The 16,452-nt window shown below is 48.2% G+C and overlaps 1 protein-coding gene and 1 long non-coding RNA gene across 2 annotated transcripts in view; one reads left to right on the forward strand and one right to left on the reverse strand.

Annotated features, from left to right (window-relative positions):
- Nucleotides 1-14,303, forward strand: part of FZD3 (frizzled class receptor 3) — a 46,208-nt gene extending 31,905 nt beyond the window's left edge. The window contains 4 exon segments of the mRNA XM_003204586.4: nt 9,474-9,567; nt 9,570-9,621; nt 10,618-10,851; nt 11,136-14,303. Coding sequence (XP_003204634.1) covers nt 9,474-9,567; nt 9,570-9,621; nt 10,618-10,851; nt 11,136-11,349 — 594 coding nt within the window. The 3' untranslated portion in view covers nt 11,350-14,303.
- LOC109366338 lies at nt 12,867-15,554 on the reverse strand. Its single transcript, XR_004159025.1, has 3 exons — nt 14,999-15,554; nt 14,123-14,212; nt 12,867-12,950 (listed from the first exon to the last, which is right to left on the reverse strand). It is a non-coding gene; the product is annotated as an uncharacterized LOC109366338 (long non-coding RNA).
- Nucleotides 15,555-16,452: the final 898 nt, after the last annotated feature.

Genomic DNA, 16,452 nt, shown 5'->3' on the forward strand with positions numbered 1-16,452 from the left:
TTGTCGTACATTTCTGCAGCTTTTGGGCTTGACTTCATACAAGCCAGTGCAATTTCAGAGGTAAAATATTAGGCATATACTAGATTGAAATCAGTGTGAAGATGGAAAGTAGAGTTACTGAGCACCATTCAGTTAGCCCATTCCAGATGTTTCTGGCTGAGGTGGTTCTCTTAGCTTCCTTTTCTGCTTTGAAGCAGAGATAGGGGCACTGCTGTACTGCTTGGTTTGTGTTCTGATGAACTGTACCCTGGCTTGATGTACTGCTTGGTTGAAGAGGTCACATTTGTTGTTATTTAGATGTATCCTAATATCATTAGGATTTTTTGCTGGAAAATTCTAGGGATGTTTTGGAGACAGAAAGAACAGAAGTTGGGTTTTGGGATGGGTTTTTTTGATGGGTTTTTCTTGTTTTTTTCTTCCAGCTTTTCTTGTTCAGATTGAGGATATGCATCAACACCCTTTAAACACTTTCTAGATCCTGAAAGAAAATGCTTTTTGCTCTTCTTGGTAAAGAAGACATAAATAAGAATCTAAGACCACAGTGCTTGGAAGGACACAGGACTGTGTTTGGGAATCCCACAGAGATCATTTTGCTTTGCTAAGCATAATACAAATGTGCTTCCATTACTGATGGAGAAGACGATTTTCGCACGAACCCTGAGCACAACACAGCTGTTTTTGCTGCTGACCTTCTGACCGAGTTCTTGAAGCAGTTCCTGTGCCCTGCCTATCTTCTGAAGTCTTTTCTATTTTCCTTACGATCTTGGCCTTAAAAAATTAGAACCGCCACGATATTTTTAAGCAGTTGACTATTAAGAGGGATGCCTTAAGAAGATGTAGAGCCAACTGCCATTTCTAGCAGCAACACAAATAGTCTCTCCCGACTTCTTTTTCCCCCTCTGCTTGATCTGTCTCATTCCAAGCGCCAGCCTTGCTCTGCAGCAGTGTCAGATGGGCTTTTTCTGAAGATGGGAATTCTCACCCACTCACTTCTGCTTATTGCTGGTGTCAGGGAGAAAAGAGAGGATTAATGGTGGTTACCTAAGCTACCAAGAGCTTAAAAAGAAGGAATGTTTTGTGGAGGGAGCCTCTTCCCTGTCGGTGGCAGTTCTGTGTATCTGGTACAGGCACAAGGGAAGCCAAGTACAGGCTTGCTAATATATATCTGTTAACATTTAAATTATACTGCATTATAGATTGCAGTTAATGCATTAATTGACAATTAGCTTTGGAGAGCTGGATTTCAATATTAGCAGTTATCTCAGCTTTAGGATCAGGAATTTGTCAGGTTTCTTGTTTCCCTTTTTCCCAAATACACTTTTTGATCCGATCCATTTTTTTTACTGTGAATTTCCAAGGTGGCTCTAGATGTGTCAAAATGAACTTTTGAGATCAATATCTCTTCATTTCAGACTCCTGGTTGGCCAGCAGTTACAAGGTGCTTTATCTGCCTGGTTTGCATCCCTCTGTAGAGCTGCCCACATAACGGGGGCGGGGGGACCATTTTGAAGTGCATTTAATTCCCACTTGGCACGGGTTGGTCCTTGCTTTGCTTTCTGCCTGGTGCCCTGAACACACACTGCAGGAGCACTGAAACCAGAGACCACGCTTGGCTTCTTGCAGAACCCTTTCAACACAGGGAAGCTCTTTTACAAGCAGGTGCCAACCGAGAAGCGACGCTGGTGGTAAAGAGCTGGTAGGCTGTGAGCCAGGCGATGGGAGCGTGCACTCATCTGCCTTCATTCCCTCACTGCTCAACTGCTAGACGTTTCAGCCCAGGTTTTGCAGCCCGTGCTTGGGTTTGGTTTCTCCATACACAGCACAGACTTTCCCCCCCCCCCAGACTTACTGCTAGGCATTTGAATGTGTGCTGGGGATTTAAACTGTGCGATGGTGAAGCTGAGTTGCGTGCGGCTCCGAAACGCTCCCGTAGCAGAATGTCTTTTCCCATGGCTGCACTGTGGGTGAAGGGTAACCCTTGTTGACACAGGCTTTATTTTCACGCACAAGTGCTTTAGGACAATTGCACACGCAGACCGAAGAGAAGAAAAGATGGGGCTTGCAGACATCTTAGCAAAAACAGTGCCAAGAAGTCGTTGTTGTGCCGTAGGCTCTGCTTCTTTGGGCCCGCAGATGAAGCTGGGTAGTTTCCCCAGTTGAGTTTGCAGCAATACAGTGCGTTTTCCGGTTTTTGTTGTTTCCTCTACTAATCAGGGGTTTTGCCATGATATTTTAAATACCAAATCTCAGCTGTTCTACCATCTGTGTTACAGTGGGCCTTCAGAAACATATGGGGGAGTGCACTAAGCTGGGTAGAGAAAAGAGGCTTTGTTAAGAGATGTCTTAGACCGCTTGTGTGTGGCACAGGCATAAAGAGAATAGATTTAGAGATGTCTATAAATCTTCATTTCTCCTCCCTCTTTTTCATTAGTTGTTGTTTAGAATTCCTCTTAGAAGAGGTAATGGATTTGCTTAAATCTGCCCTAAGGAACTGCTTCTCGTTGAATTCAATTCAATTCAATTATTCTGCCCTCAAAAAAAAGAAGGTGAGATAAAAACATCTTTTCCTTATTGCTGTTTACTCAGAAGAGACCGAGCAAATGGGAATGATGAGCTGCGCTTCTCTTCAAAAACAAATCAATGCCGACTCTGAAAAGCAGCGTTCAGCCCAGGGTTACTCAGTGTCCTAGCAGTGCTTCGGGTAACTCCTCCTGCCTTGAATGCCCAGGAAAAATTGTATATTCTATCTAATTTCCTGGAATTCTCTTCAGCTTTAGTAATATCAGTGCTGTCTCCGTGCACATCTAGGACTGATTAATCCGACAGACTATGCACCATATTCTCTTATCTCACCTTCACATGCATATAATTTCCAGTGCATTAACATATTGAGTGAAAGCAATCATTTCATCCATGTGAGTCATTTCTTTTTTTTTTTTTTCCTAATTGGATTGACTGAGCTAGAGACAAAGGGAAGTGCTGATTTCTCAACCATTATCTTTAGGCAGGCAGAGTGGTCCGTGTACCTATGTGTGACTGCTCAAGGTCACCTTTTTTTCCTATTTTCCTTCTGTGATTTGTCAAAGGAGGTCAGACCTTGCTGTTTTTGAGTTCTCAATTTCACTCCGTTCTCTTTTTAATAAGTGGCTTTCGTATCTAGAACAGCCTTTAGTTCTGATTATCAAGGAAGCACTCTTTCTTCCATTGAGTTTTCACTGCTATTAAAAGGCTAGGAAAAACACTGAGTTAGGAGCTCTGACTTCACACAACCATAGAATCTCAAGAGACCTGGAGTCCAACCCCCGACGTTGGGTTGCACAGGTTGGCACCAAGCATTCACTGATGATTCTGACTCTTTTCACTGGGTTTCCAAGTTGCTTTGAGGTGTTGGACAGCCATGCCAAAATGGCTGTGGGCCAGCTGGCAAGTATCATAGAATCACAGAATCATAGGATGGCCTGGGTTGAAAAGGACCACAATGACCATCTGGTTTCAACCCCCTGCTCTGTGCAGGGTCACCAACCAGCAGACCAGGCTGCACAGAGCCACATCCAGCCTGGCCTTGAATGCCTGCAGGGATGGGGCATCCACAGCCTCCTTGGGTTGAACATCTTTGGTTGGGGTGGATGTACATTTCTGCCAAAATCTCAGCAGATGCTCAACCCCGGTGTTTGTGTGCCTAATCGTTCTGCCTCGCAGTGAGTTCCAGTCGGGTGGCTGTCCTTGTGCTCTCTGGTGTTTCTTGGCTGTTGTGGGGTTGATCTTATCAGCTCAGAGATGCTAAATGGCATTTCTACCTTTCTTCCTTTTCTCACTTGTGTTTTCCTTGTATTGTTATTTTTAAGGCGCTTTTAAAACCTCGGTCTCAGAAGGGTGAATTGCTTTGAAACAGACAGCCCTGATGGTTTTACCACTGACAGCAGTTTCGTTGGCTTTCCGGGAAATTGTAATTCCAGACACTGTATCTGTGGTGCCACAGGGCACAGCGTGTGCAACAAAGTCCAGCTTCCACTGTGAGCACTTTGAGAGATTGCTTAGTGGTGTCATGGAATGAAGTTCAGAATAGTCTGCAAATAGAAAGGTACTTAATAGGAGGATAATAGAGAGCATTCCCAAATCAGAGGTAATGCTTTGAGCACACAGTATTCACAATTGAAGTTTGGGACTTGTCTTTCTAAAAATGCTTTATTGTATGTGCTCAGCCTGGTCTGCTGGTTGGTGACCCTGCACACAGCAGGGAGTTGGAACTACATGGTTATTGTGGTCCTTTTCAACTCAGGCCATTCTACCATTCTGTGATTCTCAGCTTTAATACACAAAAATACTTTCATCCCTAATCCTGGAGCAGCTGCTTTGAGAGAGAACTCGGAGCAGTTTTTAGGTAGAGATGTGATATGAATAACTCTGTGTTCCATGCTCTTGTTTGAGAGAAGCTGAGGTTGGAAGCGGTGGGCATCATGTAGCCAAGCCTTGTGGTCAAAGCGTAGGGCTTTCCTAAGGAAACCCAAGCAGGATGTATGGGTGTGCATAGCCTTGCAGAAGAAGGGTAAGAAGGGATGCAGTTAGTTTTCCAAAGCTGTAAGGAGCACTGAAAATAGCTGCTAAAGTCTAAGGCAGTGCTGGCAGGGTGGCATCGTGCTCATGCATGAAGCACAATTGGAAATGAGAAAATTACACAGGTGCTGAGGGCTGGAGCTGCAGAACTGAGTGGGCTCACGTGCCGTTGCTGGCTGCTGCAGCAAGGGTTGAATATGTTCAAGAAGGAGAATATAAAGCCAAAGTGGATGTTAATGCTGCAGAGGTTTTAATCCAAATGCAGCGTCAGTGGCGGAGTTGTCACAGGAATCTCATTTTCTGGTCCATTCGGTTTTTTGTTTGTTCTCTGGACTCGCTGCTTAATTCCAAGTGAAGTGCTAATATCTGAAGTGGAGAAGCTATATTTCTCTGAATGGCAGCAGGAGCTTCTGGTACAAATCAGAGCACAGGCACTTGGGCAGTCTCTCTAATTACAAACCATTGCTAGCGCTTAAAAAAATCAGTTGCTGCGATTGAACGCTGTCTTTCATTTCGAGATAAAGCCACCAACTGCACGACGTCCCAACAGCTTCTCTGACACGCAGCTTTCCCTTGGCCTGTTCTCCCAGCGGTCGTTTCCTGAAGCTGCAGATCAGCAATCCTAGGATTGGCACAAGATAGCTGCAGGACCTGGTGCAGGCAGGAGCAGCCAGCAGCACGCCTGCTTACAGCAGCTCCTGGCTGCACTGTGAGTAACCGCAGGGCCTGAAGGGTGGATGCGTTGGAGGGGAGGTGTCAGGCTGCAGCCATGAGTCAGGGCCTTTCTGCTTGTCCTGTGGGAGCCCTTTTCAAGGAGATGGGTGATGAGAAGCCTGCAGCCCTGTGGCAGCCGCTCCTCTGCTGCGTTACCCAAAGCTGTTCTTATGGTAGATGATGAGGCTCCGATGCAGATAAAAGCTTCTACTGAAAACCAGTGCTGATCTTCTGTGAATCACAGAATGGCCTGGGTTGAAAAGGACCACAATGCTCATCCAGTTCCAACCCCCTGCTATGTGCAGGGTCATCAGCCAGCAGCCCAGGCTGCCCAGAGCCACATCCAGCCTGGCCTTGAATGCCTCCAGGGATGGGGCATCCACAACCTCCTATGGAGTGAATAATTTCAGCATGGCAGAGAAACTCAAACAAAGTCCTTCTAAAATATAATGCTTTGTATTTCAGAGGTACCGTAGAGGCAGGTTTCATAAGGATGGGTTTCTCAGGCACACAGGTTGAATTCTTGGGGATAAAAAAGTGCTTTGGATGCGGATGGCATTGTGAGACAGATATGTGTTGCTGGAGCCAACGCCTGGCATCTCTGGGAACATTTCCTCCAGAATGGCCTCTAGCCTATCGAGGTGGTAATCTGAAGGCTTCTATTGCATTGCTTTATTTATTATTAGCTTGGGTCAGGTTGGCCCAAGTTGCACAGACTGAACACGCTGCTTTAGTTTCCACTCTGGGCATACAGCAACTCGGTAGTTATTAAGTAATTCCGGAGAATATTTGCTAATGTTTTCTCATAATTGTTCTGACAAATGTTTTACTGTGATCCAACGGTCGAAGTTAATGGATGGATCTTTTGTGTCCCTGCAGTAAGCAGGAAAGTGCAACTGAGAGCAAGAAACAAAAGGCATCAGTGTTCTGGTGTGACAGCTCCCAGCCATTCTGCCATGCAGGACCTGAATGTTGGTATTTATTCTGCTCAGAACAGCGTTGCATTTTTCTGGCATTTAGAGCCAGAACAGCTTCCTTCAGTTTCTTTCGGACGTCTCCAGAGCCTGCTGTGACTTTTTCACACAGACCTGACCCATTCTGAAGCTGCTGAAGGATGGATGGGCTGTCTTCTTCACCAGCTCTTACATCAGGGCTACATCAGCTTGGCTGTTCACAGTTGCTTGGAGTTGCTCAGTTCTTCAGCTTGTGCTGCCCCTTAGCCAGGGAGGTTGCATGGATCCTCATTTGCTTGTGGAGTAAAACAGGCGAGATTCTAATGAACTGAAAAAATAATTTGATTTTACAGAGAGAAATGCAGCTGCATTTTGCTGGGAAATGAGCAGCACGTGTATAATATTCTGAATTTCAAAGCAGTGACAGTGATGGAAATGGTAATGAAAGTGAGACTGTCGGATCAGATTCCCTTTGGTCTTTCCCCGCTTCCTCTGCTTTCAACAAAAGGATGAGTTAATTTGAATTTCATTGCTTTTCATCCTTAGGGAAATATCAAATGATCGGCCTTATTGTGGAACCGTGCCCCAAAGGAGGGGGACAGGTGTTGGGTTTGTGCTTTTACTCCACATGTGCAGCAAGCTCATTAATTTGTGATTTCATACGTTGCAGCAGGAAGAGGCCACTGGTCTCTGTCACTAAAAAGCAACCGTGATTGATCGTTCAAGGGCAGAAGGGGAAGATATTCAGAAATTAGTTATATAAGCATCTTAAATTAACAGTGTGCCTACAAAGAGGCATTGTTTTTCCCCAGAGGAATGCTGAAATGGATGTTTTTAACCTCCTTGCTGAACACCTGCTACTGTGGGTTCGGCAGGGAAGCGGTGCGTTCGCACCGATGTCTTTCTGTGCTCAGCAAGGGAAGCGATTCACACCCTACACCAGCCCAGCTGCAGCACCAGCCTGGCAGATGGGAGCAGGGCTGGATTGTGAAGCCTTGCAATCACGTATGCAATCTTTGTAGCTGACAGAACTTGTTTGCTGGTCTTTGCTCAGCGAAGCATCGGTACCCGTGCTGCTGGCGGGACGTGCCTGAGCAGAGCAGAGCAGAACAGAGCAGAGCAGAGCAGAGCAGAACAGAGCAGAGCAGAGCACACCGCCTCTATTGCAGCTCCATCTCAGCCTGTTCCCCTGCTAGCTGAGTGCCTCTGAAGGCCTAGAGAATCATAGAATCACAGGGTTGGAAAGGACCTACAAGATCATCTAGTCCAACCGTCCTCCCATCACCACTGTTACCACAAGAACTAAAACCACATCTCGTAGCTCCTCATCCAGACAAATGGATAGAGCAAATGTGGAGGTGCCCTGGATTTCAATAGCAGGACTCCACAGGTAAGCATAAGGGAGCTGCTGTGTGGTTTTACTGCTATTAAAAACCATGCAATCATTTCTTTGTCTTAATGAAAGAAAATGGCAGCATTTGGGTTTGGAATTACATCAGTGCCATACTTTTTGGAAATGAGCTCAGAGGCTTTGGGTTTAAGCACCTGATAGTTACAGTTTTATATTCCTGGAACAGTGATTTCAAGTCTTATTTTTCCTTTGTTAATTGCAATCAGTGTCTCCTAATCTGCAGAGATGTTGTTTAAAACAGGTGCAGTCACTTTAGTATTAATGATTAGGGAGCCCACCATGTGTTCCTGCTCAAATTGCATGCAAAGAAGCTCATGGTTGAGGGGTGAGCACACTGAATAGTTTGCTCTGAGAGCAGGGTGCTCCTCTTTTCACCCAGAGGTATTTGGTGAATTGATTTCAACTTCTGCTTGGAATGATTTGCAACACCCTGCAGAAATGCGTGGAGCCAGAAGCTTTGCTATCAAATGATTTGATGCAGTGTCTTCATGGAAGTAATATCTGCTCCTTAGTGGGATAAGGATGCATGCTGTACACACCACCTCGTTTCTGTTGACTGTAGCATAAAGCGGTCTGACTCAATCCAGGACATAAAAATGCCCTTTCAGAGCCCCTCATCACACGCTGGCCTTCAGTGCTCCAACTCTCATTTTGTTTTCAACACAAGAATGGGAATTGCAGTCACCTGAGGCAGGCAGCTCCGCCACGAGAGCTGGGCCAGCGGGCAGCACGGTGTGGAAACACAACAATTTACCTCAGCGTTGCCTACATTAAGTGATGAGTTTCACCACTTTTTCCACTTCATGCCGCATTTGCGCATTATGAAATGAGATAATAGGGTTAATTTCTGAGAGCTTAATTTTGCTGGATAGGTTTTTATTGGGTCACCATTAATATATTGATATCCTTTTCTTGGGTGAAACCTCACACAATGGCTCCAAAGCCGCCCGGAAGACTGATGCTGTGTGGTCACATGCACGCGAGTGCCGGGAGGTCTGCAGTCTGATGTAAAATGCATCGGGCAGTGCTGAGGAGAGAACTCACCTGGGAAGAGCCTTGATCCCATTTCATGCAGAGATGAACTCTGAGAAATAGAATCATGCTTGTGATGCTTCTAAGTTAAATTCTGCATCGTCAGCTCTTCAAGATTTGCCCTTGACAGCTCACTTTTTGTTGTTGACTCCACAAAAGGCCTTGATGCCTATTTGTTCCAGAGAGGCACGAACAGACCTATCTGGAAATTACGTTTTCGGATTTGCTCCCACATCTTTTCCTAACAACTCATTTTTGGATGAATATTTGCAAAAATATGCACAAATATTCACAAGAATTCATCTGGTCACGTTGAATAAATGCGGGGAGGTCAGAGTTGGCAATAAGCAGGTCGTCGTACCTTGGTGATGCCAAGGGAAGGAAAGCAAGGGTAAAGCCCACCGAGAATGGCAGGGAATAAAGGGTCAGCGTTGAGCATCCCATGAAGCCTTTCACTGGGATTTTCCCCAACAGCGAATGTAACACCTGGTTTTATGTAGGTTAGTTCTGTCAAAGAAATAAGTCTATAATTTGCAGACTAGAAAGTATTTCACAGTTATTCAGGGCACAGACAAAAGACCAGAAGTACAAATAAAGGCTGGGACCTCACAGCAGTTGGGGCTTTTGTTTCACTCCGCAGTGGATTGTAGTCACATTCAGTCATGCTCTCTGGAGCCATGAAACAAAGGAACCCTGTTGATGTTTACTTTGGCTCAAGGCACAGACAGTTATTTTAAATGAGTTAATAAGAGGAGAAGCGAGCTATGGTGGTTTGTATGATGTTCTTTTTGGTCTCTTTCTCTCTGCAGGTCACTCAGATGAGTCGTCCAGATCTGATCCTCTTTCTGATGAAATATCTCATGGCTTTGGTAGTTGGGATACCCTCTGTCTTCTGGGTTGGAAGCAAAAGACCTGTTTTGAGTGGGCCAGCTTTTTCCACGGACGCAGGAAAAAAGAGTGAGTACTGAGACAGACAAACCAGCTGAGTACTGACTGAAGTCCTCCTCCCTTGTGGTCCTGGCAGTATTTTGATGAGTGTTCTGTGGAGGCACGGCCAGGAGCAGGTAGCAGAGCAGAGGAGGACAGCACAAGCAATAGCTTCAAAAATAAAGCCCTAAAGAACAGTCACATTTTTAGCCATTATTTTTCTTTGGTCCCAGAATCAAATTTACATGGTTCTGTCAGTTTTCAAAATGAAAATCAGGTTTCAGTTAAATACTACAGCTTCTCTGCTGTACACAGAGTAGTATTGAATTGAGGGTTGTCATTTGTAAAGGTACCTATCTAGTATCTAGTCCACTGAATCACATCGTCACGTGGGAATTAAACCTAAGCTGTTTTCACCATGTTAAAAGCAATTGTCTCTACGTTTAATTTTGCCATATGCACCTGACCTTAAAGCTCAAGCGCTCCGATAAAATTACGGTAAGATTGTGTTATAGCTTCATAAGGCCAAAATTAATTTAGGCTGAGATATGGCATAAATTTAGAGACAGTGTATTTGATTATATATTAGCCATGAATACCTGGTTTCATAATCATAAATATTGTCTCATAAGTGGCTGTTTCAAAATAGGTCTGCAAACATAGCAAGCCTTTAAGTGGCTGCCCCATGGCGTTGGCTTGGCCATCCATAGCAGAACTGGCCCTCTCCTGAGTAAAATGACTTCTGTAGAGTTGGAGCAAATGTTGATTTCTCCAAAAGTGAATCTGGTAGGACACACACATGGCTAACAACATTTAGTACATCAGGTACGGAGAGTGTGAAGGAGTCAAGAATATGAACTTTGCTGAAATACCCAAATTCTAAACGCTTTAGAATTAGGCAAACAAAGCCATTATAATGCGAGTAAGTCCTGCTTGTAAAATACTTGTAGTGCTGTGACTGTGATCATCTTACACCTCTTATTGCAGTAATTGACATTAACTATTCAAACCTCATGCCTAATTCAGAGTTGTCAACGAGAGCCGTCAGGTGCTGCAAGAGCCAGATTTCGCTCAGTCTCTTCTGCGGGACCCCAACACGCCCATCATCCGCAAGTCCAGGGGCACCTCCACCCAGGGCACCTCCACCCACGCCTCCTCCACCCAGCTGGCCATGCTGGACGACCAGAGGAGCAAGGCAGGCAGCGTGCACAGCAAAGTGAGCAGCTACCACGGCAGCCTGCACCGCTCACGCGACGGCCGGTGCGTTTCCTTCTCTTACATGTCGTGCGTGAAGTGGGACGAGCTCTGAGAGCGGCACGGGGAGGCGGTGGGGTCACCATTCCTGGAGGTGTTAAGGAAAATGGAGATGTGGCACTGAGGGATGTGGGCAGTGGGCACGGTGGGGCCGGCTGGGGTTGGACCAGGTGACCTTAGAGGTCTTTTCCAACCCGAGTGAATCCAATTCCGCAATCTTAACACATGGGAAAGCAGAGCTCTCCCAGACTGCATGCTGACAATAATGATCCCCTCTGTTTGCACACCAGGTACACCCCCTGCAGCTACAGAGGCATAGAGGAAAGACTCCCTCACGGCAGCATGTCCCGGCTCACCGACCACTCCCGGCACAGCAGCTCCCATCGGCTCAACGAGCAGTCGCGCCACAGCAGCATCAGGGACCTGAGCAGCAACCCCCTGACGCACATCACACACGGCACCAGCATGAACCGCGTCATCGAGGAGGACGGGACCAGCGCTTGAGCCTGGCGGCGCTGCTCAGCATTACGGCGCCTCTGGGCAGCTGCTGCTTTCGTGCATCGGGGAGCCGAGGCCGGCTTCTCCGTTCTGAAGCCACGGTTCTCATGCCTGCATCAGAGCTAGTGTTCAGCAAGCTTGAGTCGCTGAGCACCCAGCTGCCTGCCTCGTTTGGGCTCTCTGTAGGTAATTATTTATTTGATAACTGTTATTTACCCATCAGCCATTGTTGCTGAATTCCTTATTCTTGAAGAAAAACCTTCCCCTCCCTCCGACGTGTCGTCACATCAGCAGGTGCCACCACGGACAGTCACACCCATATGTTTTCTAATGGGCATAAGGAAATTCTTGGATATTGAAGGAATTCCTCCACATCACTGACCCGATAGCAAAGCGATTCTTGGTTTCACAGAGGGAGGGGCCCCGTGCTCAGTACTGGACAAAGGACGTCTGGGAGATAGCGGCTGCGTTTGTAACGGATAACACTGGAAATGCAACAGAGGAGCAGCGTTTGGGAGGAGAGAGGAGATGGCTGAGGATCACCAGCTCCTCCCAGGGCTGCTCAGGCTCAGCTGTGGGGATGGGTGGAGGGAGGGGGAGGAAGGAGGCAAGGAAGGGCGCTTTTTGTATAACTTGCATTTGTCCTTGCTTTTTTTTACGAGATACTATTTAAATTTTCTACTTGTTTACAATTTATGTAGGAAGAGAGGAATTTTAAAACCAGTTATCTAGATAATATTCAGCCACTTATTTTTAGATTATTGTACAAAAGCTGAGATTGCCCGTTCCCAATCTATTTAAAAACAGAAAGAGCTGAATTTGCCCCCCACACCGGGCTGGGCAGCCTTCTCACCAACAGAACAAACCCTGCTGACCGACCCACGGAGCAGGTGAGGAATGCTGGGGCTGAAATGGCTGCGAGGAGCTCCCTCAGGGCTGGGCTGTGTTCCTGGGGCTTTGCTCTGTGCTGAGGTCGGGCACTGGGGCACGGTGCTGAGCCCAACCCCCTTGCTGCTGGAGGAGCAGGCAGGTATCCGTGCTCTCCTGATCAACCTCTACTCCGGTTGTTTTCATTCCCTACCATAGGTTCACAGCAGAGAATTCTCAGTTTGGGCTTTTGTGGTGTGTGAATGGTTTGTAGGGTACAGCAGGTCTGCTGGCCCAGCAGGCAGAAGTCAGGGTGCGTTCCTGATGGCACAGTTGATCTTCGGAGGCGTCTGCTGTCAGACCCGCTCAGCGCGAGCAGCGCTGGCTGCACCTAAACCTACCTCAGTAATGACTGCAGATCACTGCTGGGATACGAATGCCTCTTTTTCATTGTCCTTACATAATTCCCTCCTTCACCTGCTTGAGGCGCATCGAGAAGCCTCTGTACATGTTTAGATGGCACAGCCTCGAGGGCAGCAACAGGGCAACAAGCGCCACGCACACTGCAGAACTGAGCAGCGCTGCTGATGACTCACGCTAATTGCAGCTGATGACACAACAGCAGGGCACGTAGCCGGGCTCTCTTTGAGATCACAGGTTGCTCTGGGACTCACGGTGGATTTAGAAATACACGTACTAACTTCTTGCTTCAAAGGGAGGGTAGTTTTTGGAATCTGAATCTGTAAAAGAAGCCAAATATCTGAGTTCTTGTAAACACTGAACTGACGAAGGTCAAGTGTTAACATTGATCTCCTTGGCTGAATTTCCTGTGCTCCTTTCTTGTTAATGGCAGCAGTGCTTTGACTTGCTTAGAGGCAGGGAGGGGAGTGGGGGGGGTCTGAAGTACATCCTCCCAGAAATTAGCTAATTTGTGAGGTTTAATCCCCGTGTTGTTTCCAGGTGGGGTATTTAAGCAGTCCCTTGCTCATCTATTGCATACACATGGATGGAGAGTGCTCTCGTCACCCAGAAAAGGGATTAAGATGGAAAAACTTGGGCTTTTTGTCACCCTTACCTCTGTAACCCCAAGCTCTTCCTTTTATCTTCCTAACCTGAACCAACACGCTACTCCTGCACAGCATTCCTCCTCCCTGGGACTCAAAGACCTTCTTCCCAGCAGCCTGTTTCAGGGGGAAGATGGCCTCACCCTGGATGCACTCGTGGCTGGGGCTGCCAAACTTTTGCATCTCAGGGTGTGGGAGATTTCTGGGTGACCTGGGCATGTTTAGGTGCTTTCCTGTTAGCATCCCATCATGGAATTGTGAGTCAGTGCTGTGCTTGCGCTGTATGGAAAGGCAGCAAGGATCCACCTCCCTATTCAGTCCACAAGGGTAATCTTTTGGGGAGCCTAAAAGCCAAACTGCAGCAAGAAGCCTCAACTGTCTGTAAATTACTCTGCTCTCAAGTGCTCTGCGTTTTCTTAGCACCTAGACCTCAGCTTAGCAGCACAGGCGTCAGCTCTATCGGTTGTACAAACAGCACCCGAGGACAGCCGAGCAGCACCTGCTGCATCGGTGCCTGTCCTAAATCCAGCTGGAAGCTGGGCACGCACTGCCAGGTGCTCCCAGCCCGGGGGCTGCTGGAGGAGCCCACAGCTCAGCGAGGTGCTTGCAGCAGAGCGCCCCAAAGCAGCAGCAGTGGGAAGCGGGCGCCCGGGCTGCAGAGCATCCCCACGTGCTTCAGCCCTAACGACCGAATGTAGACTTGAATGTGAAATTCCCCTCCTATGCCAATGTTTTATAAACAGATTGGGGTTCATTGTGGCACACGGCGGGATGTTCTGTGTGCATTTTGTGCAGCCCACGGCTGCAGGGCCGTGGTTGCTCATCCGACGCTTACGTTGGGGCTGTACCTTCATTTCTGCTGCTGTGCTCAGCTCTCCGTGGGCTCAGTTCCAGTAGTCCCGTGTCGCTTCGGTAACGTTTAATTTTTAGCACTTTACCTGTGAGTGTACAAACTGGTTATTCTGTAGTAGGTGTACATTTTCATTTTAGACCTTTAAGAGTTTTTAATAAAACCGTGTAAAAATCCCAGTGCTGTTGTCCAAAAGTGCGCCGTGTTTGAATTCCACCCCGGAGGAGAGTCCTGCCTCTCAGTACCTAAAGGGAGCCTACAAACAGGAGGGGAATCAACTCTTTACAAGGGTAGATAACAGCAGGATGAGGGGAAATGGTTTTAGTTGAAGGAGGGAAGATTTAGGTTGGATGTCAGGGGGAAGTTCTTTCCTGTGAGAGTGGTGAGGTGCTGGAACAGCTGCCCAGAGAGGCTGTGGATGCCCCGTCCATCCCTGGAGGTGTTCAAGGCCAGGTTGGATGGGGCCCTGGGCAGCCTGGGCTGGTATGAAATGTGGAGGTTGGTGGCCCTGCATGTGGCAGGGGGAGCTGCAGCTTCGTGATCCTTGAGGTCCCTTCCAACCCTGCCCATTCTGTGTCAGAGACACAGAGCTGAGCTCTGCTGCTTCTGGGCAGCACCTGAGGAGATGTTTCTAGCGCTCAGAACTTCAAATGCAAACTTTATTTCTTCATGTTTTGCCTTGGAAGGCACAGAACAGCCTTTGTTCTCCTCCTGAGGGCGTTGCATCCCCCTCGTTCCTGCCCCGCTCCTGCCTGCTGGCCCCACCACACAGTGCAGGGCTCGGCTTTGCTGAGAAATCCCCCCAGGCCCTGCATTGCAACACAGCCCTGCAAATCCCACCTGGAGCTGTCAGGAGCAGCCAGCCCCGACATACCTCTGCCGGCTCCCGCGCTGCCTTCAAAGCCCTCTGCTCTCCCCCGTTCCAGCGCTGCGATCAGATAAGGCGCTGCCTCTGCCAAGAGAAGCAAACCATCTGCTTGGCTGCAGGAAAATGGGATCAGACAGAAGTTAACTTTGCTCTTATTTTTCATTTGTGGCGAGGCAGCCGCTCCTAGGCTGGTTTGCCTTTGCAGGCGGGTTTGGGGGCTTTCCCAGTGCCCTCGGGATGTTGCATGCAGGGAACTCATCCTCTGTTCCCACTGTCAGCAGGGCTTCTCTCAAATCATTTGTGCTCTCTGTCCTTAAGCACAAAGCGCCCTTGAGGGTCTTGGGGTTGGGGGACGCGTAAATGAGCTTGGAAGAATGGGGATGAAGAGATGACATTTTGCCACAGGGGGATGGAGGCTGCTTGTTGGGGTGGGAGGGGTGGTTGGAGGGAGGAAGAGATGCTCAGGGGGAAAGAAGGATGCTTATCTCCTTCAGCCAGAGGGTGGTGAGGCACTGGAACAGGTTGCCCAAGGAGGCTGTGGATGCCCCATCCCTGCAGGCATTCAAGGCCAGGCTGGATGTGGCTCTGGGCAGCCTGGTCTGCTGGTTGGTGACCTGCACATAGTAGGGTTGGAACTGGATGAGCATTGTGGTCCTTTTCAACCCAGGCCATTCTGTGATTCTTGTAAGGAGGGAGGGATGCCCACAGGGACGAATGGAAGCTCAGGTGTTGGAGGGATGCTCAGAAAGAGATGCTCAGGATGGGGACGTCTCCTGGATTCAGTGGAGAGCTGCAACCAGCACTGTTACGAGGGATGCAGCTCCGGGGGCAGCACCATGGTGCCTTGAGGGCTCCACAAGGTTTGAGAACCCCACAAGAGAGCCGTGGCGGGAACCGGCGGCCAGGAGCACGATCGCGGGGCTGCGTGCATTCCTAACACAACAGTGCCACCCCGTGAGCGGCAGCGCCCGGCACTGGGGCACGGGGCGAGCGGGGCTTGGGCTGCTGAACTACAGCCAGGTGCACCAGTAACCCCCCGGCTGCAGTTATTGCCCCGCTGCAATTAGTACACCAAGCTGCGCTAATTACCCCACCTGTCCTCATTAACTCCCCCACCACCCCAGTACAGTTATTACCCCCGCATGCATTAATTACACCACTGCACTAATTACTCCTCCCGGTTGCATTAATTTCAACCCCAGCGTCACTAATTCAACCCCATCCACACTAATCACCCTATGGCCCTAATTACCCCTACACATGCACTAATCACCCCAGTTGCATTATTTACCCGTCCCAGCTGCAGTTACTGCCCCAGTTGCATTACTTACCACCCCCACCCTGATTGCACTAATTAATTACCCGCCCCACATACCCATATTACCCAACCCCGGCTGCACTAATTACCCTACATCCCCAACTTACTCCCTCCAGCTGCACTAATTACCCTTTAGCTGCAC

The sequence above is a fragment of the Meleagris gallopavo genome, chromosome 2 (assembly GCF_000146605.3).
Source record: "Meleagris gallopavo isolate NT-WF06-2002-E0010 breed Aviagen turkey brand Nicholas breeding stock chromosome 2, Turkey_5.1, whole genome shotgun sequence".
NCBI lineage: Eukaryota > Metazoa > Chordata > Aves > Galliformes > Phasianidae > Meleagris > Meleagris gallopavo.